Raw genomic sequence first — 22,287 nt, forward strand, 5'->3', positions numbered from 1 at the left:
CCATGAGGGGGAAAAAAACCCACAACTTCACTTAAAAGCTTCAAGGCCTTTCATTTTCCTTCCCCATTGGCCATTTTGAACTCTAGAGCTTCTGGAAGGAAGCACAGGTGCAGACACTGAGGACTATAAAGCAGGAAGGGTAAGGAGATGGGGAAGCAGCCACACTTGTAGGTGGAAAGGAAAAAAAGACAAATGGCAACTTTACAGGAAAGGCCACCCAAGAGAACGAAGATAAAAAGCAGGAAATTCATGGGAGGTAAGTGCTCAGTACCAGACTGCTTCCTTTAGATGTATGTATGTATGTATGTATGTATGTATGTATGTATGTATGTATGTATGCATGTATGCATGTACAGTAATCCCTCATTTTTCGCAGGGGATGCGTTCCAAGACCACCCATGAAAAATGAATTTCTGTGAAGTGTTTTTTTATGTATTTAACGAGTATTTGGACTTTTAAAACCCACCTTTTGCATTAAACAGCCATTCTATAATGTTTCTCAGCTGGAACGACATGTGATGTCCTACCAGTTTCTTTAATAGAGTACAGTAGTACTCTAGAAGAATTTTATGAGTTTTTAATGGATTTAAAATTTTCAATGGATTTAAGGCCCCTTTGAAAACCCGTGAAGCAGCGAATCCGCAAAAGATGAACCGCGAAGTAGCGAAACCCCACTTCAAAATCTGGCTTTTGTAACTGAACTCTTTCTTGGACAGTGGCCGTTCCTGCTCCCTCCTTCCAAAATTTGGGGACTGCTGGTTTACGCCTACTTAGACAAGGGCCAAGCAATATTCAGGCCTCCGGCTCAGAAAGGCAGAATTAGGCAGGACCATGGCAATGGTGTGTTGCTTAGAACCAGTAGCGCTGGTGGCGGGAGGCTCCGCCCACCTGCCCAGGACGTTTCTGCGCATGCCCAGAAGTGTTGTGTCCATGTGCGCAAGTGTGCACATGAACCAGTAGCAAAAATATTTATAACCCATCACTGGACCATGAGCTTTGCATATGGCTGTTTGTTGTTGTTGTAATGTTTTAAAGGGAGTTTAATCTTGATCGAAAGGTGTTTTTTTTAATTTATGAAAATGAGTTACAAGAAATACACATTTCTTCTAATGTTAAGGCTGCTAAATGTAGGAGTTGGTCAATTTTTTTGAAACAGTATTATATATAACAGTATAATACATAACATTATACATAAACAATTATGTAGGAGTCTGTCAATTCTTTTGAAACAGTATTTCTTTTGTTTGTTCTTCAGAAATATACTTGAGCCTCGTTTAGGCTAATTTAATGTATAGCTACAATATTGGTGGCTCTTTATAATTAATGTTTTATACTTTTTACATGCTAGGGCAGTAAGTATTTTAAGACAGATAGAAGCCATAGTTTGTCTACTAGTAGATGGAGTTACACTTGTGTCTCTTATGCCTTATAGATGAGTACATTGTTATTTTAGCCTTTGGGTTAAATAGTGGCAAGTATGTACTTCTGTATAATATGTATGTACAGTATATATGTCATATGCATAATATCTGTACTTATATATGAGCTGCACTGCAGATATCAGGTCATTAGATGGCAGTAGAGAAAACTCTTATTCCATAGCTTGGTTGCTCATCAGTTATAACTGGGACGCAAAGTAACAAAAGGGAAACATTTAACCATTAGATCAAGGAGTGTATATTTTTCTAACCATTTTTTCTCATTCTTTTTCAATAGTGTCATGTGATTTAGTGAATGCAGAGAAAAAATCTGCAGAAATAGAACGACTATCTTACAGATACACGGTAAAGTCATTTTGAAATGCTGGATTTCAAAAACAAACCCAGTTAAAAACTGATTTATTTCACCTGGATTATTCTTGGCTTTAAGTGAATTGGTAAAATGTCTACAGATCCTCAAACATGAATCTTCTGCAAATGTAGAGCAGGGTGGGTCAAACCAGCCCTTGGGATATTTTTATCAAGCTCTGTTGCTACTCTACTTTTATAACCTGCTGGTGTTGCCCTGCCTCCAAGAGTCAATAAACTCATAGCCTTCAAGGCCAACTCAACAGTCTTCCTAGCTTATAGGTAGAATGATCCATAGAAGCTAAATAGGGCTGAGCCTGGTTAGTACATGGATGAGAGACCTCCAAAAACTGAGGGAAAAATCCACTTTGACCAGGGAGATTGACTATACCTGTCTGCAAAGTCCTTAAGCATTAAGCTTGACTTGAATATCCCTAAAATATCCCTCCTGAAAGCTTAAGTTGAGCAACATGATACATGTTTGACTTCCCATCTTTTCTTTAGATGGGAATGGTGCATCATTTATTTCCTGAATAAACAAACATGGAGGTCATCATTTTGTGAATCTAACCAAGATAATGTATATATGAAGGTTTGGTGTACCATATGACATTCCCCCTATGGTTTTGGGGGGTTTTGGTTCAGATTTGTTGTGATTCCGTCTGAGGCCCCTCAGGGAACGGCTGATCCTCTGACGGCTTCCTGCTCAGAGGGGGAAGATGAGGAACAGGAGGTTCAGGCAGACGGGGAGGAGGAATCTCAGGCTGAGGGAGAGGGAGGACAGCCAGAGTCCCCCTCGGGGGAGCTCTCCCCAGCAAGCAGCCTGGATTCCTTAGATGAAAATGCACAAGCAATCATAGATCTCCGGCAGAGAAGAGCAACACAACGAAGGGGACAATTAGCCAGGTACTTTCAGCACTAAAGAGGCAACAGCTGGGTTTGGGTGTGGTGCTCTCTGGAAAGGCTGAAAAGGCAGACCCACCCTTCCTGGCTTGTGGAGTATTATCTTTGGGAGTCCTGGGACCTGGCTGTGATCTTTGGCGTCTTGGAATTCTGGTTTGTGACTTTGAATACTGAAACCTTGGGGGGAAAAGGTGTGGGTCTTATTCTCTACAGTGGTGGGTGTGCCAGCAAGAAGTCTGCTGTATTGTCTGGCCATCAGGACTCTGCTGTGAAGTCTCATAGCCTGCCTGTTGGGAAGAACAGGTTTTTCTCTGTGTTTATTTTTCAAACTATAAAGTGCTTTTGCTTTTACCAGCGTGTCTGGCTGCTTTTTCCAGTTGGTGTTGAAGTCTGGGGGCACCCAGACAGAACAAGATTTAAGCAAAATTTAATGTGCTTTGGGATCGTAACAACAGTTGAGTAACAACTGACTGGAATTTCCAAACGCAACTTTCTTACCTATTGTTTAAACCTAGATAAAAAGACTGTGTTAGAGGGTTGAATTGGGGACCCTATTGAGCAATACTGTTATCTTTTACAGTTAGAACTATGATTAGGAAATAAGAGTCATACTTTTAAAGTAAATACAATTTCCCATTTGTCTCTCCCTTTCACAGCAAAAGTGTTCTGTTGACTCCAGCACTGATTCTGACACTGATGTTAATGAAGAGGTAAGATGCCCAATTGATAGAGTGAATGGGCTGTAATGTACCACCTTGTGGGACTGAAAGGCTATATATCTCCCATTGCGATGCTACCTAGTAACCATTTTATTATATAACATCTCTGCAATGTGAAGATCAATGGGTGAAAAATATTTCCAGCAATCCTGTATACTCTTTTTTTAAAAAACAATCTTAAAACTTCAGGTTGGACCAGAGGTCTTCAAACTTGTCAACTTTAAGATTTGTGAACTTCAACTCCCAGAACTTCCACATGCACGGAGGCAAAAAAACCCTCACCGGAACACGGGTGCACCTGCATCTCCGGGCACGGTTTTGCTACCTGCATGAGCACAGAAGCGTAATTCCGCTCAAACTCATACTAACTCCAGAGCAGTGATAGGCTACCAAAATTTTTACTACCACACTGTGGGCGTATGCATTTTCTTTCAAAATCTTTCAGTGCAAATTGGGTGTTCTTGGGTGGAGCTCCATTTTTGCTACCCCACTGCGTCTCCCCGTCTGTAGCCCATCCCCGATTATTTTATTTTTATTATTTATTTTATTACTTAGATTTGTATGCCGCCCCTCTCCGAAGACTCGGGGCGGCTCACAACATGTAGAAACAAATCATAAGCAATCAGATAAATTTAAAATATTTAAATATTTAAAAAAAAACCATATGCTAACAGACACACACACAGACATACCATGCATAAATTAAACGTGCCCAGGGGGGAAGAGTAGGGGCAGTTCTAATCTCCGGGGGGAGTTGGTTCCAGATTATCTACTATATACACACAGCTCTTCTAAAATCATACACATTCAATTTCATTTACTGTGATAGGAAAAACATACCAAGAGCCCAGAAGGGGGGAAAAGAAAAAAACCCCAAAATGTTGCTACCGGTACTGCGTACCTGACTATACCCATAGGAGCCCACCACTGTTCCAGAGCCACAGAGGTGAGCCCACCCAGAAGTGCTGTTTCACTGTAGGAAAAAATGTATTTCAAATGCTTTATAGTGTTTGGTTACTCTAATTCCCATTTTATCTAAACAAGTAGAATAGAGGCAATCCTTGCTTAGTGACTGCCTCATTCAGCAATTGCTCAAAACTATAAGGGTGCTGAAAAAAATAACTTGACAATCAATGCCCACATGTATGACTTTTGAAGTCCTTCAGTCACATGGTTACCATTACATGTTTTCCTGTGCCTGACCTATTTTCCCTCTCTTCCCACTTGCAAGATTTGAGAGACTGGAGAGGAAAGGATTTATAGGACAGTAAGTAGGCACATAATGGATTGTGCAGAATGTGGCCGCGAGAGCCATCGTGGGGTTTCCTAGATTAGCAAACGTTTCTGCAACACTCCGCGGCCTGCACTGGCTGCCGATCGGTTTCCGGTAACAATTCAAAGTGTTGGTAATGACCTTTAAAGCCCTACATGGCATTGGGCCAGAATACATCTGGAACCGCCTTCTACCGCACGAATCCCAGGGGCCGATAAGGTCCCACAGAGTTGGTCTTCTCCAGGTCCCGTCGACCAAACAATGTCGTTTGGCGGGCCCCATGGGAAGAGCCTTCTCTGTGGTGGCCCCGGCCCTCTGGAATCAACTCCCCCCAGAGATTAGAACGGCCCCCACCCTCCTTGTCTTTCGCAAATTACTTGACCCACCTTTGTCGCCAGGCATGGGGGAGTTAAGTTATCCTTTCCCCCTAGGCTACTACAAGTTATGCATGGTATGTTTGTGTGTATGTTTGGGGGGGGGGGGGTTAATAATAAGGGTTTTTTAGTTGTTTTTATTAATTGGATTGTTCATGTTATTTTACCACTGTTGTTAGCCGCCCCGAGTCTGCGGAGAGGGGCGGCATACAAATCCAATAAATAATAATAATAATAATAATAATAATAATAATAATAATAATAATAATAATAATAATGTTTGTTTGAATAGTGCACTGGGGCCTGTCAGTATTGCTGCATTCCTTTTGATATGTTTCCCAGTTTCACCGATGATTCCATTTCATTCCACTCCAATTAATATAAATACATACAGTATCTTTTTGCTAATTACTGTATTCCAGTTCCAATCTGCCTGAACCATGAGGTTGTACCAGTTGGATAGCATATGTCTAACACATAAAGAGGAATAGTTATTTTGGGGGAATATTTTTCTTTTCTCTCTTTCTTTTAATTGTAAGCTACCCAGAATCATTGGGAGTTTGATAGTTTACAAATCTTTATATAAACAAGTAAGTCTTGGTCAGTTGGACCATCTGCTGAATTACATTTTCTTGGAGTACAAACCATCTAACATTTAGTATATTCCACTGAGTCCTCCGAGAGAGGCAGCATATAAATCCAATCACATAAATGAACGAACGAAGAAGCAAACCAACAAACTTTACAGGAAATTAAAATGCAGATGTAACTTTGCTATTTCTTTGCTTTTAATAATGTATGTAGAAAATCTGTCATTCTGATACTCAACTGGGAGTAAAACATCATTATGACACTTTGAACAGGGAGATTCACTACAAACTAATTCAACTATTACTGTAGAGAGTTTTTTTTCTGAGGCATGACTCCTTGCCTGATTTTTTAAAATTACATTGTTAGCATTGCAACTTGCATGATACTGCAAGTTTTTTTTTAAAAAAAACCTTAGGAAAGTATGGGGAAAAATGAAACATGCTAAGACACTGGTGATGGTAGAACATGCATTGCCATTTTACCTGGTCCTACATAGCACTTCACAAAAGGCCAGAGACTCATCTAAGGTAACATTTGTTTTCAAAGGTAACTTATATTCTCTATTTTCAGGAAGTAATTTCGAAACCATGTTTAATCATGGCTTACTAGAATGGCTCAGTATGTCTTGAGATTCCCTACTTCCACTTGGCATAAAAGTGGCCTTTTTCACTCAGTGATAAAAGAAAAGGGTTTCTTTTCATACCAGTGTGGTCCAAGTTCTGTTTATATCTCCGGGATCGCCTTCAGCCGCACGAATCCCAGCGACCGGTTAGGTCCCACAGAGTTGGCCTTCTCCGGGTCCCGTCGACTAAACAATGTCATTTGGCAGGACCCAGGAGAAGAGCCTTCTCTATGGCGGCCCCGACCCTCTGGAACCAGCTCCCCCCAGATATCAGAGTTGCCCCCACCAGTGTTGCCTCTAATTTTTTTGGGGGGTGGGCGGAAAAGTATAGTATCTGAGCGGCAGTCCCTTCGGGACTGGGCGGCACAGAAATATTAAACAAACAAACAAACAAATAAAAAACCCACCCTGTTTTGCCTCAGAGTATTTCAAAATAAAATACTCTACTGTGTGTCTATAACAGTGAGCTCATAATAGGGCAACTCTATCAATATCAAAATGCCACTTAAATAGTTGAGCTAGTTTCAAACTAGATTTTGATTTTCTTTCTCTCTTCCTTACTCCCATTCTTTTTTTTTCTTTTCCTTCCTCTCTTTTTTCTATCTGTTTCTCTCTCCTCCTCTCTTCCTCTCTCTCTCCTTCCCTCTCACTCTTTCCCTCTCGGCTTCTGGGCAGGTTTGGAAAACTCTGAGTTGATGATGATTTTTAAGTGAGCGATTGCTCACTGCTCAGCTTAGAGGGAACTATGGCCCCCACCCTCCTTGCCTTTCGCAAGCTTCTTAAAACCCACCTCTGTCGTCAGGCATGGGGGAATTGAAATTTTTTCCCCCTTCCCCCTAGGCTTATAGAATTTATACATGGTATGCTTGTTTGTATGATTGGTCTCTTAAATTGGGGTTTTTTAGATTGCTTTTTAATACTGGATTTGTTACATTGTTTTCTTTATTGTTGTTAGCCGCCCCGAGTCTTCGGAGAGGGGCGGCATACAAATCTAATAAAACTAAACTAAACTATATCTTGCATGTAGAACTTAAAAACAGTCTGCTGTTAAAAATACGGAATAACAATTGTTTGCTTTAGTTTGTGGATCCTTACGATGGAGACGATGAAGAACTCTCAAGCAACTCAGACTGTGATTTGGATTTGGATAACTCAACATTGGTTTCTCTCAGTGATCCGTTCATAGAGGGAAAGGCAAGAAAATACCATCTGCCACAAAATTCATCTGAACTGCCACAGGCTACAAAATTAGAACCGCCCTGGTTTGGAACACCAAATCCTGAAATGTCAGTTGATTCAGAGTATAAATTATCTGACGAGCCAAAAAGAAACAAAAAGCAAAGACGACCTGCTCTAGAAGCTGGAGAAAAATTAAGAAAGAGGTTGCGGGTGATTTGAGGTGTCAAATGGCTTCATTTAGTATAACTGAATGTGAATTTGACCAGGATAAGCAGGTATTTTATGCTGCTGAATATATCCACTGCAAAGAGCACAAATAATTAAAAAAATAGAAATTTAAATGTTCAAGTATTTTTTATTTATTAGATTTGTGCAACTCACCTCATCTTGTTTTTTAAATTTTCAAGTAATTTACTCTTCTGAAAGAATGTCTTCCAATCAGGTCAATATAAGAAATATTTGTCTCTTATATTTGGAAGCTGAGGAAGAAGAACCTTTAATTATGAATGAATCAAAGGGGATCTGACTCTTGGTCTGCCCTTCCTTCTTGATTTAAATCAGACATACACAGATCATTGTAAAGAAGATATCTGACAAAAGGGAGATACAGTGTTCCCTCGAATTCCGCGGGGGATGCGTTCCGAGACCGCCCGCAAAAGTCGAATTTCCGCGAAGTAGAGATGCGGAAGTAAATAGACCATTTTTGGCTATGGACAATATCACAAGCCATCCCTTAACACTTTAAACCCCTAAATTACCATTTCCCATTCCCTTAACAACCATTTACTCACCATTATTACTGGTACTCACCATTGAATAGTGATCCTGATATTTATAAACATAATTATTTATTAACAATAAAAAAAATTTGTTATTTATTTGCAAAAATTATTAGTTTGGCGATGATGTATGACATCATTGGATGGAAAAAAACCGTGGTATAGGAAAAAACCCAAAGTATTTTTTAATTAATATTTTTTGAAAAACCGTGGTATAGGCTATCCGCGAAGTTCGAACCCGCGAAAATCGAGGGAACACTGTACTCCAAATTCATCTCTCAGTCACAGAATTCCTAGGTAGAGATGAAAGATGACTGAACAAAAAAGTTGACAGGCCATACCAAGCTCAACGAGCATTAAAAAGTTGTAAATTATTATTATTATTATTATTTATTAGATTTGTATGTCGCCCCTCTCCAGAGACTTGGGGCGGCTCACAACAATAGTAAAAAACAATATTAAGGTGGAACAAATCTAATATTAAAAAGAAGCCTATAAAAACCCTATCATATTTAAAAAACCAAACAACACATACATACCAAACATAAATATAAAAAGCCTGGGGGAAAGTGTCTCAACTCCCCCATGCCTGGCGGTAAAGGTGGGTCTTGAGTAATTTACGAAAGACAAGGAGGGTGGGGGCAGTTCTCATCTCTGGGGGGAGTTGATTCCAGAGGGCCGGGGCCACCACAGAGAAGGCTCTTCCCCTGGGGCCCGCCAAACGACATTGTTTAGTCGACGGGACCTGGAGAAGGCCAACTCTGTGGGACCTTATCGGTCGCTGGGATTCGTGCGGTAGCAGGCGGTTCCGGAGGTACTCTGGTCCAATGCCATAAAGGGCTTTAAAGGTCATAACCAACACTTTGAATTGTGACCGAAAACTGATCGGCAGCCAATGCAGGCCGCGGAGTGTTGTAGAAACGTGGGCGAATCTAGGAAGCCCCATGATAGCTCTGGCGGTCGCGTTCTGCACGATCTGGAGTTTCCAAACACTTTTCAAAGGTAGCCTCACGTAGAAAGCATTGCAGTAATCGAACCTCGAGGTGATGAGGCCGCAAATGGTGCACCAGGCGAACCTGGCCAAATGCCCTCCTCGCCACAGCCAAAAGATGATGTTCTAATGTCAGCAGTGGATTGAGGAGGACGCCCAAGTTGCGAACCCTCTCTGAGGGGGTCAGTAGTTCCCTCCACAGGGTGATGGATGGACAGATGAAATTGTCCTTGGGAGGCAAGACCCACAGCCACTCTGTCTTGTCTGGGTTGAGCTTGAGCTTGCTGACACCCATCCAGGCCCCAACAGCCTCCAAAGCTCATCACTTCCACTGCTTCATTGACTGGACATGGGGTGGAGATGTATAACTGGGTATCATCGGCATATTGATGATACCTCACCCCATGCCCTTGGATGATCTCTGAGTGATCCGTTCATAGAGGGAAAGGCAAGAAAATACCATTTGCCACAAAATTCATCTGAAATGCCACAGGCTACAAAATCAGAACCGCCCTGGTTTGGAACACCAAATTCTGAAATGTCAGTTGAGTCAGAGTACAAATTATCTGAAGAGCCAAAAAGAAACAAAAAGCAAGGACGGCCTGCTCTAGAAGCTGGAGAAAAATCACCCAGTGGTTTCATGTAGATATTGAATAGCAGGGGGGAGAGGACCAACCCCTGAGGCACCCCACACGTGAGTAACAAGCCCATCTGAACCCCTAAGTCCAGCACGACCGGAATATTCTGGCCCTCTGTCACCCCGGAGATAAGATATCTCCATCCCTCCTGTCTCTTTACCGCCAGGTAGGCTAAATTCTACATACATGCAGCTAACTAATCATTAAATGTAAGAAGAAAACCTTTCATATCTGCCAATGGGAGATTTGAGTTTTCTATCTCTTGAGGGTTTTAAAAACAGGCTGAGTAAACATCTGGTCATGTACTATTTCTATACAAAGGGCAATAGTGTTCCAAATAGGAGTCTCTACAGATTTTACTCCATTGCTGACTATAGGGGATGGTACTCATCCCCGCTTCAAGGCCATTGACCCAGTATTGCCCAAAGACATTTCTGTGGTCATGTGGCCAACATGACATCACAAAGTGCTGTTACCTTCCCACGGAAATGGTACCTATTTATCTACTTTTATTTGCATACTTTTGAAAATGGGAGCTCACTGTGTCACATGGCGCTTGGGTCTTGAATCTGGGCTGCTGGATGACAAGCCCAGTGTCTTAACCACTGAGCCACTGCATTGTTCCCAAATACTAGACCACAGCTTATTTTGTCTTGCTGCTCAAGATTGTAAAATCAGAGGAAGCAGCAGCTACCTTAAAGTTGATATATATTTTTTGAATGGCACCTATAATGAGTTGGAACCATGTAATGGAGAGAAAGGATACATGATTGTAATAGAAAAGCAAGTAGTAGGCAAGAAACAAATTGAATGAGAAAAAAAGTTCCTTGCAATCCATTGGACAGCACATAAATCCATTACATCGTTTTTAGTTAAAAGGAGCTTTTATTATAAACAACTACTTTCTAGGTAACCCCAGAATCAAGTATAACCTGTAACATAGCTTTTATTGGAAGAGTAAAATCAAGATTAGTTGGACCAATGGAAATAATTAAGTTCCAAGTCTTATATTTGCCCTATTACTTCTAGCTTTTGTTATACATTTATTACATGAATGTAAAACTGCTACTGGAGAGTATCAACAAACAAACGGCAATGAATGGATATCTTAAATTAATGAATTTAATACATAAAATCTAAAAAGTGCAGGATTTTTTTTTCTGAAACTCAACCGAGGTGTAGGCAAGAAACAGGTTCTGTTATGTGATTTCTTCTTTCCTGTTTAGTATATGAAATCAACTCAGGTTTGAATGCCTTCTTGCATTACAGAATATAATTAATTACTATTATCTTAGCTGTTCATTTATAGTGGATCTGTTGAAGAAAGTACAAACTAGAAATAATGCTGTAAAGTTGCATTTAATTATTAATTCAACATTTAATATAGGATCATTTTACTCAGTGCACAGGACAGCCACCCCACGCTCATAGAAGCTACGAGGATCTTCCTTGGTAGCAATTTCAAAGTCAACCGTGAAGATCAGATCAGCCCGAGTAAAGTTCAGATAAACAGGCAGGGTCACCTGTAAAATAAGTTCAGAAGTTGGTTAGGAGCATGGAAATACACAAGGAGAATGCATGCCTAGCTGAAAAGCATAAGTGAAAAGGCTTTTCTTACCACATTAGACTTTTTATCAGCATTTGTCTGTTTAATCCAGCGAAGTTGAGTTATGGGCAGTACAGTTGAAATAGAATTGGAAAGTGACAACTTGTTGTTATTACAAGTGGCTCCTTGAAGTTTCAGTCCTGCAAAGGAAGTAAGAGAATGCTATTTGAAATGGCACAGAAGTACACTAAAACTCTGCAATGTTCAAATTTACCATTTCACCTATGAGCGTGTGTGGCTAATATATGTTTACATATTCATTTCAACTAACCGAAGGAACCAATTCAACATCTAAGAATGAGGTTAGAAGCATTTCATAAGAACATTTTACGACAGCAATTTTCAGTTCAGTTTCACTTTGTCCAATTTAAAGTGGTTGAAAAGTATCGACTGAAAGAGCATGCAACAGATTTCATATATTTATTCAGTTACTCAAATGAGTTCAATGTATGTTGTTCATTCGTTATCTTCACATTCTACATTAATAACCATCTTGTAAGATGGCGGTGACTAACCCATAGACACTCACCTTCGTTTGGACTATTTGCTCAGGAAGCTTCTAAAGAGAAAATGATTTCTTAGCAGCCACTTGGGACTGAGGCTGTTTCCCTCTTCCCATATTCCTGGAAACCAGTCACCAACATAAGGCACATATAGCTTAACAAGTTTGCTTTCTCCTAACTGGAGAAACAAACAAAGAAAAAAACCTGGGAACAACTAACCAGTTACTCCAAAACTGCAGGCATCCAATACCGCATTCTGAGTGGTAGTTACATTGACTTCCAGGCAGAGTTCTTCCAGGGACCAGCTATTAGCTTGAGCTACATATTGCCTTGTAGCAGTAATGTAGGCCTCGGGTACAAACAGGCCTCCCAGGCAGACGTGGATGTTCTGTGGAACAAATGTGCAAGTAGGTTAATGCGATGGATGTTGCATGAAATCAATACTAATAGGCAAATTTTAATTAGAATCTGAAAATAAGATGGCGACTGCATGCACAGTGCCAGAAACTCGACTTCTGCACATGCTCAGAAGAAAATAAATTAAAAAAAAAGTAAAACAAAATTCCAAAAAGGATGATAGCGCCCATGGCCTGGCACCGACCGAACCGGTTGTGATGTCATTGTGACATCATCAGCGGATCACTACCAGTTCGGGCGAATTGGTCCGAACCTGGAGAGCCTACCGACTTTTACCTGTAAACTAGTTACTTAGTGAGACAAATGGTATCTAAATCTAATATAGATTTTACATTTAAGCAGCATAATTTGTAAAAACATAAGTTTTTTGACAATGTGATTGTTCTGTCTAACCACAACAGTGATCAGAACTGTTTTAGGATGGAAAGAATAAAGTGGTTTTCGGGAAAATATGCAATTGATGGGTTATCCTTACCGACTCAAGGGCCCTTAAGATGATGATAATACCAAAGATGATGTATTTGTTTCAAGTTTTACCGGGCAGTTTTCCTGAGGCAAAATTAAGAGAATGGGATAATAGACTAAACTTTTGGATTGAAGGAGAGAAAAAATCTAGAATAAGGAAGCATTGGCAGTATGCACAAGAAAAAGAAGGAGGTTGGGGAAGCCCATCTCTAGTATTATATAGAAATGCATTTCAAATTGAAAGGTTAATCGAGCTACAGTTATGGGGGGAAAAGAAATGGGTAGAATTAGAAAGAGAAATTAATAATATAAATAATAAAGAATTATTATTTAAAAGTTGGAATAGAATTGAAACCAGTACCCTAAGTGATTCTTTTAAAGCATGTTTAGAAATATGGCTTAAATGGCAGAGGACAAGTGGAATAAAGTTATCCAAGCTATCAACGTTGCATGCACTGAATATAGGGGATGAGGCTAATTTAATTAGAATTATTAAAATATTAAATAGTAAAGGGGTAATGAGAATGGAACAGTTATATGAGAAAGATGGAAGAGTTAGTAGAACTAGATTGGAATGGTTGATCGGTAAACAGCAATGGTTGCAGATTAATGCAATATGTACATGTTTAAATAAAAGTGAGAATAAAGAAGCCTTCTTACGAGAAGAAAATAGCTTGGAAAAAATAATAAGGGTAAAGATAAATGAAAGTAAAGGACAAGCCAGTAACATATATAGAATGCTATTGCAGAGGCAAGAAGAAGTAGTTAAAAGTTTAACAAGATGTTGGCAGGATGACTTACAAATAGACGAAAGAGAAATGGAAGAAATAATAGTAAACATATATAAGATTAAAAACACGAGAGTTAAAGAGATGAGAAGAAAAATCTTACATAAGTGGTATTATACACCTGCACAACTTGCATACTTCCAGGGGAAAGAGAAAGGTAAATGCTGGCATGGATGCCAGAAAAAAGGAATCTTTATGCACATGATCTGGGAATGTATAGAAATACAGAAATTCTGGAAGGTAGTCCAGAATGAAATTAATTAAATGTTAAACATTAATTGGATAATTACAAAAGAAACAGCAATTTTAATTAAGTATAGGGAACTAGGAGAATCTAAAGAAATTAAAACTGTAGCATTGGAAAGTGCTCAAGCGGTGATAGTATTAGGGTGGAAAGACTCTACAAAATGGACACTACAGAATTGGTATTGGTACATGGTGGATTACATACATTTTGAAATTATGGAAATAAGATTAAATAATTTTGATGAGAATAAACTAGAGAAGCTGATGGTGCGATGGAACAAGGTAAAAGATTATATGTTAAGTAGAATCTGTGATGTAAATACGAAAAATAAACTACAATCACTCTTTTAGTAAAAAAAGCGTTCAAGATAGAGCCAAGGATCAATAGATAGACAAATAACTTAAAAGTCTTTGAATCCTCCTATAGGGGTGGTGGGGGTGACGGGGTGTGTGTGTTGTTTGGTGATGGGCACATGCACTGTGCACTGTTATATGTTTGTTTATTGTAAACCTATAAAATCAATAAAAAATTTATTTTTTTTAAAAAAAAAATGCAATTGATGGGTTATCCTTACCGACTCAAGGGCATTTTGATTAACTTTGATTGTCCTGTGCCTCTATGACATATGTATTTCAGAAATTGAAGCCAGAATTGGGAGATCTGTTATCATAGTCTTTTACAGTAGCACATTTTAAAGGATTCTTACAATTTTTATTTCCTGTCTCATTCAAGCATTAAATATACTTGTTCCAATAGTAAAACTTCAGTCAAACGGATATGTTCTACCTCTTTGAAGCATTTTGGGATGAACAGTACTGCACTTAAAAGAAAATCAATTCCAATCTACCTTTAGTTCCTTTGCACCACCTGAAGCTGCGGCCTGCGAGATATTCTGCAGCTGTTTAATTCGTTCACTGAAGTCAGACACCCACTGTATCACTGTCATGCCAGCAGGCACTGTATAGTGAGACCAGCTATGAGGCAATATACCTAAAAGGAAAAAAAGTGTATTTTTTGTAAATAGAAAGGCCAAAATTTCAAATTTCAGAGGCAGCCTCCCCTCTGGAATGTGATATTATATGTAACCTCTGAATAATTATGTCTTGTAAACTAAAAGTTGTTTTCGAAATGTGGAATCAATTTATTTGAAGATTTGGCTGCAAATCTTATGCTGTAAATATTTATCTGCTTGGACCTATTCTATTATTTTCACATTTTTGGCTGAAAGTCATTCGATTAGCAGAGATTGAGAATGCATGAGACAGCACGAGTCAAAAAGAGGGCTGTGAAAGTATTTGCTGACCTCTCGCATCCTGGACACAAATTGTTTCAACTCCTACCCTCAAAACATTGCTACAGAGCACTGCACACCAAGACAACTAGACACAAGAACAGTTTTTTCTCCCAACGCCATCACTCTGCTAAACAAATAATTCCCTCAACACTGTCAAACTATTTACTAAGTCTGCACTAATATTACTACTAGTTTTTTCTCATCTTGTTTAATTTCATAAAAACTCCAAGAATTTGGATTAATCTACCCCTCAGTGTAAAACAAGCTTTTATAGACCTTTCATAACTAGCAGGATGCTATTTTTTTAGTGTACAAGATGTGGAAAAGCCTACCTTTTACCAATTCATTAATAAGCATCCGAAGATAATTGGTCTGTTTCTTCTTTCCTTCACACACTTGAACTACATCTGCAAGATCTTGACGAACATCCTGAAGGAGTTTTGCTCCCATTTTCACTTCTCTTTCAAAGAATCTGAATAATGGATCCTTGGTTTCAGGAAAAAAAAAAGATATATTTTATAGGGAATGTGTATCTTGTCTGTTCTGGAAAATGCTCCATTTTCTACTAATCAAAGAATGAAGCAATGTTTTTTCCTGCATATTTTATGATATTTTAAAATAATATTTGTACCTGGTTATAATTCAGGATTATATGATAGCTTTTGTAAAGCAGTGTCTATAAATATAATGTGATTTTTTTGGGTTGTTCCCTCCCCTTTTGTTGTTGTTTTTAAGCATTTTTATTTTCATGAACTGTTTAGTTTTTTTTTATTGTTGTGTGGTTTAGATTTTTCTTTTAACAGAATTTGAAAAGATGATTTTATATTACTGAAGGAAGCCTGGCAAATGTAATGAGAGGTGTATGTTTCTTAAATGTTTGACTGTCTTGGAGAATAATTTTAACAGTTCTGTTTTTTAACACGTGGCACTATTATCTCTGATTCCTCTGCTTTCTTGTAGCATGGAAGAGGATATTTGTAAATAAATAAACTCCTCTAAATAGGTGGAAATGTGCAAATTAGAGTTAAAGCCTTCCTGCATGGAGAATCACCCTGTGTTTCTGTATATTGCTTCTGGTTCTTTTACAGTATAGATCAGGGGTGAAATTTGAAATGTTTCCCTACTAGGTCTGTGGGTATGGCAGGGGAAGGATACTGCAAAATCTCCATTCCCACCCCATTCCAAGGAGAAGGATACTGCAAAATCTCCAGCCCCCCCTCCCCACTGGGGCTAGCCAGAGGTGATATTTGCCGGTTCTCCAAACTACTCAAATTTCTGCGACAGGTTTTTTAGAACCTGTCAGAACCTGCTGAAATTTACCCTGGTACAGATGTGCAAAAAAAATTGTACTTGAAACCCTCAAGTTTGAAATAGTCCATTTCATGCTGAAAAAAAGCAGTTCTGCCTTCCAAATGGGATTCCCATTTTATGAAGTTCCATTCTTAAAATGAAACTTTTGTACAATCCTCCAAGGAATAATGTTGCAATAAAATAAATGACAAGCTCTTACCTTAATGTTGTCCACAGTTCGTTTTAGATGGTTCAGAGTCTGTGGGATGAGATGGAGCCAGTTGGAAGCTGTAGTGTGCAGCGTTCGCATCCAGGAAGGGCGACCGTCTGATGTGGAATCCGTTCGTGCTTTCTTCTCTGTCTCTGCATATGCTAAATCATCTTCATCCTCCAACATCTGCATTTTCAGCATTTTACTGATCATATCAATCCCTGAAAGGAATAAGACAAAGTTACTACTGTCCCTTTGTCACAGTGAAATGCTTCAACATTTTAGAGAGATCTTTAACATATGTGTTGCTATTATGTCTTAAGTTTACCACTTCTGTTTAATTAAAGCATAATTCAGTTTTTTAAAATGCAAACTGCAAAACTCTTCAGCTGTTTTATCATATACTATTTGTATATGGCTATGCATTTTATTTTCTTATAATTTATTATTTATTTGGATTTCTAGGCCACTCTTCTTCGTAGAATCATGGTGGCTTACAAAACAGAAAAAAATGCAAGGAATATGTAAAGAAACCCAAACATTAAAAGTAATCTAAATCTAATCTTAAAACCTCAATTTTAAGAAAACAATCATCTACATTCATTTCATTACAATCATACATGTGGCGGAATCAGGATGCTGATGTTCAACGGTCCCAAACCTGCCGGCAGAAGTGAGTCTTTAAAACTTTATGAAAGACCAAGAGGGTTGGGGTGGTGTGAATCTCTGGAGGGAGTTGATTCCAAAGGGCCAGAGCTGCCACTTCATTCATTCATTCATTATTTGTATTTATATGCCACTCACTCCAAAAAGGACTCAGAGCGGCTAATGAGCATCTTTCTAATGAGATTTGTAGATTTAAACTTTTCATAGGCTGAATATGCTATTATCTTGATTTTTATAATTCATTCCATTTGATTATCCATTTTAAGTACAAATTTTCAACATACATATCTCATTGAAGTGGTTTCTAAATATACACCATTATACTGTACGTGATTGTTTTTTTTTAAAATCTACTAAGATGCTTCTTATTCCATTATTCCAACATGCAGAAAATTGTTTTATATACTGCTCAAAAAATAAATATATAAAGGGAACACTCAAAGAACACATCCTAGATCTGAATGAATGAAATATTCTCACTGAATACTTGTTCTGTACAAAGTTGAACGTGCACAGCAGATGTGAAATTGATTGTCAATCAATATTGCTTTCTAAGTGAACAGTTTGATTTCACAGAAGTTTGATTTACTTGGAGTTATATTGTGTTGTTTAAGTGTTCCCTTTATTTTTTTGAGCAGTGTATACGTAACGTTATTGCTTATAAGGATGAAGCAAGATGATTACCTTGTGTGGTGAGAAGAACTTTCTCAGCATTATTTGGTAATCCAAGCCAGGAGGGAGTTTGCGTATCTGGCAGCAATTCCACCCACTGTACAAATTCTTCACGTCTGTCAAATCAGCAATGTCATATTGTGACCAAGATATTCATAACAACAAGGAATGATGCAATAACCCACATTTAAACCATGCTTAAGTTTTAGAAAGAAAATGTCAATACCGGATTCCATCTGGCATCTGAATAGCTTTATGCCCATCAACTTTGGAAGCCAACTTGAATTCACTGTCAAAGCTGCGTGTAGTGAAGAGTCGCTCCAGGAAAGTGTTCAATAACCGCTGGTCAAATTCGTTATCGATGCGGCCACCATAAATTGACTGAGCCATCAGTGTCTTCAGGGCAGACCATGGGATCTTGTCAGGCGAGATGTTCTGACGACCCTGACATTGGAGACATCTTTGTTGTAAAAGGAACAGCTAACACATCATAAAGTCTACAAGGACAGTAGTATTAACAAGAGCTAGTTTAATAAAATACTACTGACCCATGATTAGAAGATTTTGTCTCCTGAAATAAGGTCTCAGCATCTGTAGAGCTTCTGGATGTTAATGACATTTGGGCTGCCTTAGCTTGGTTATGGTAATTAATTATTTTTACTGGTTTGCTGTTATTTTCCTTGATCCTTAAATATTTTACTGATAAAGTATCCTTAAATACTTTACTGATAAATACTTTACTGATAACTGGTGGGGGTGGACTAATATATGAATTATATAAACAAAAGCCCATAGTTTCACTCAAATACAATGGATATGGGTGATGTTAAATCCAATATAGGAATGATATATACTTCCTTCTGTTGCTTGAACAAAAGGTAAGATATAATCAAAACTGTTCATATCATTGGGCTAGCTCAAAATTATTGCAGTTATCCTTTTTAAGCAGTAGAATTTTCTTTACACAAAGGAATAAGATGGGAATTCACTTACCTTTGCTGTATCATCAAGCCACGTATCTACTGTATCACAGGCAGATCTTAAATCAGATTCTCCAAATTCATATTTTTTTGACCAGCCAAGAGGAGCATATCGCAGACGCTCTTGAATAATAGCATGGAACCACGCCAGAAGGAAATAGAGACGTGCACGCTCATTTGGTGACTAGAGAGGAGAAAAACCAATGGGTTTTTATTTGAGTTCAATGGGGAGAAAAAACCCCTATTTAACAGAACACAGTAAAACTTTGTTCGAGATTGAACATATTTTTGAATTCTGCATCTTTTATTTCAGATGAAAGAATCAACTCTTTTCCTTACTTCCTGTATTTTATTTTACTTTTAGATACAGAAAGGGCTTTTAGAAGAGGATAATAACACAAGTCAAATCACGTGTTTATTTATCTTCTAAACAAATGATATTTACTTTACTTTTGTTATTTCTCCAAGCTCAAAGCAGTCTGATCTTTACTGGTTAGAATATAAAATGGCATTTGTATCTACAAAGCAAATGGAAACTGTTACAAGATCAGCAACAGCTACTCAAGAGTAAAGCTTCTTAATGGATTCATTCACTAGCACTTTTTTAAAAGTAAAACCTATTTTATTATTGAAATTTTGAGTAATTAGCTTTAAAACTTACCTTGCACATTCTAGACACAGGGATGCTGCTAAAGGTTCTCAGCATATTGGCCTTTACGCCAGGTGGTGGCTCAAAGACAAAAATTCTTCCAGCACGTAACAGGTTGACTGGCACCTGAGCATAAAATACATTATCCAAATGTATAGTGAGACATGTACAGTATTAATCAGATTTATATAGTCTCCAATCTCATGAGTAAGGACAATGGAGCACTTTTAATAATCTTTTAATGGGGAAAATGCTCTTTGCTCCCAAACTTGTAATACTAGATCAGGGGTAGGCAAAGTTGGCTCTTCTATGACATGTGGACTTCAACTCCCAGAATTCCTGAGCTAGCATGATTAGCTCAGGAATTCTGGGAGTTGAAGTCCACAAGTCATAGAAGAGCCAACTTTGCCTACCCCTGTGCTAGACAAATTAAAATGATTCCATTGTGCTGAACTTTTAATTTATCACCATAGCATGGAATAACAGACATAAAAATCACATAACTTGATGGGAGATCAAGATCTAATACGAATTAGACAACAAAAACATCCAAAGGAGTGAACAAAGTATTTTGAGGTTGGTTCCATATTAAAATCAGTTGTCACTAAATTTTGCACACACAAATAAGTACTAATTTCTCTCATTTAATAAAGAGAAAATGAATTATGCATAGCAGGATAGAAATCTCAAAAAATGCGGATAAGCAACCTGTTTACAATAGCAGAATTTAGAAAAGAAATGTAATGGGTTTTTTTTAATCCTGATTGCTTACTTTGGGATTTATCTCCATTGTAAGGAACAATCTAAAGCATGCATGAGGTTTAAGGGAATGCAGCTTCTTTTCCAGTTGCATCAGCCATCCAGGTGCCAAGTGGACATTCTTCAACATGACCCACCTGAAATATATATTTAAAAAAGAACCCCCAAAGAGATTAATGCTTTAGAAGTCTCTATCACACACACCCAAAATTGATCCAATGCAAATCATAGCATTAAGAAGAACCCACCTGCCTGACTTCACCGCTGTATTGATCGCTTTATCAGCTTGGTTAAATCCTTCAGCAGAACCTAAAAGCACAACATCGCCATGTTTAGAAATGTGTATTCTGAAAATGTTCTGCAACATTTGATATGACAAAATGTATGAAAATGTTACCAATAGCAATAGAGGTGATCTGTGTATTTTGCTCTGCAGCAAGGTCTTCAACATGTCCACTAGCATCATAGCCAGGTACAGAGCACATCAAGACAGGTGTGTTAGGCTTCACCTAAAATCCAGGAATAGGAAAGAAAAGGGAAAAATCAGGTACGTTTGCTTCACAGGAACAGTTCTCTCTGCTCCAAGGTTTGCTACGTAGTTTGCAGTTTTCTACTACTGAAAAAATCTCAACCCTGAAATGTCAAAAGTGCCAGAAAGGGCAGAAAGCTCAAAAACCATTTGGGTAGATAGAATGAGTTAGAGCCTCTAGATCCTGGCCACTTTTTAATACTTATACTTCTCTTACGTTGTATCACTACAAAAAAGTCATTCAAATAAAATTTCAAAATCAGCATTCAGTATAACATTTATTTTAACAGCAGACTTTAAAACACCATCTGTGTCATTCTGATTCTGGGGACCAAGCTGGGTGGGTGGATAGGTTATAATTAAAATGTTTACTTGCCTCGCAATCTACAATCTGTGACAGGTCCAAAGGCTGCTCCATAATGGACATAAAATTTTCTCCAAGATTTGTGGAAACAAAGTGATGTGCCATTGCCAATAAACGATCAGGGCGGAAAGCTTGGATCAAAAGTAAGCGGTGAATGGCTTGTCCAATGGTTGCTGAGATGTAGAAAAGAGAAAAATAATAAAAGGTTTATGTTTTATATTTCGATTGTTCTAGGCAATTCAAGATTAAGATGATGGCAACATGACCAATAGGTTTCTGTTTCTTTCTCTCCAAGAAAAAAGGACATGTAGGAATAAAACTGCTTTCAACTTTAATTCTCCTCCACCCTGCCGACCTCCCAATGAAATTGTGCAATTTGATTTCAGATTGTTTAGGGAGAGATAACCTTCTGTAAAAAATTCAGGTTAAAGACATAGGTCCACTATTCCTGAGAGCTGCTCTCTAGCTTTCTAGAAAACTACGAAACTACATGAAAGCTTGCAATCCTGCAAATATTGTCTAGTGCTGCTCTAAGAGGTTCTATAGTATTTTACATAACCTACTACTAGATATTGTGTTTGGCTAAATGTTTTCTAAGCCCACCAACCCTTGAGTGACAGATGAATCAGAACACCAACTCTACATACCTATTCCTCTAAGGAAAATACTGTTTCATTCAGAGTCAGAAATTCACCAATTCCAAATCCATAGACTAAAAATCCATGTTGACTCCATCAGAATTCACTCTTAAGTGCACTAACATTATAAAGATAATGAACCTGCTTTTCTATTGATAACAGCTTTATTGTAGGCTATTAATAAATCTGAATGGTCCTGAATTATGTATTTCCTATTGTCAAGTGACCCTTTATGCCACCTTCAAAACCAGACATTACTTGCTGATATATTAATATACTATTTTAAAGAATTATTTTTCAGAATTCAAAATCAAACATCAAAATCAATAATTTCACTATTTTTAACAAATTGA

At 38.2% G+C, this 22,287-nt stretch overlaps 1 protein-coding gene across 3 annotated transcripts in view; it reads right to left on the bottom strand.

Annotated features, from left to right (window-relative positions):
* Window positions 1-10,721: 10,721 nt before the first annotated feature.
* DYNC1H1 (dynein cytoplasmic 1 heavy chain 1) overlaps window positions 10,722-22,287 on the bottom strand; it is a 74,529-nt gene continuing 62,963 nt past the window's right edge. For all 3 annotated transcript variants that reach the window (XM_070752123.1, XM_070752117.1, XM_070752108.1), the window contains exons 65-78: window positions 21,309-21,469; window positions 20,801-20,912; window positions 20,652-20,712; window positions 20,417-20,540; window positions 19,657-19,770; window positions 19,009-19,179; window positions 18,242-18,459; window positions 18,028-18,131; window positions 16,687-16,898; window positions 15,509-15,662; window positions 14,730-14,872; window positions 12,185-12,353; window positions 11,475-11,602; window positions 10,722-11,379 (exon numbers count right to left, since the gene is read on the bottom strand). In XM_070752123.1, coding sequence (XP_070608224.1) covers window positions 11,251-11,379; window positions 11,475-11,602; window positions 12,185-12,353; window positions 14,730-14,872; window positions 15,509-15,662; window positions 16,687-16,898; window positions 18,028-18,131; window positions 18,242-18,459; window positions 19,009-19,179; window positions 19,657-19,770; window positions 20,417-20,540; window positions 20,652-20,712; window positions 20,801-20,912; window positions 21,309-21,469 — 2,000 coding nt within the window. In that variant the 3' untranslated portion in view covers window positions 10,722-11,250. The remainder of the gene's footprint in view (window positions 11,380-11,474; window positions 11,603-12,184; window positions 12,354-14,729; window positions 14,873-15,508; window positions 15,663-16,686; window positions 16,899-18,027; window positions 18,132-18,241; window positions 18,460-19,008; window positions 19,180-19,656; window positions 19,771-20,416; window positions 20,541-20,651; window positions 20,713-20,800; window positions 20,913-21,308; window positions 21,470-22,287) is intronic.

Source organism: Erythrolamprus reginae, chromosome 1 (assembly GCF_031021105.1).
Source record: "Erythrolamprus reginae isolate rEryReg1 chromosome 1, rEryReg1.hap1, whole genome shotgun sequence".
Lineage (NCBI taxonomy): Eukaryota > Metazoa > Chordata > Lepidosauria > Squamata > Dipsadidae > Erythrolamprus > Erythrolamprus reginae.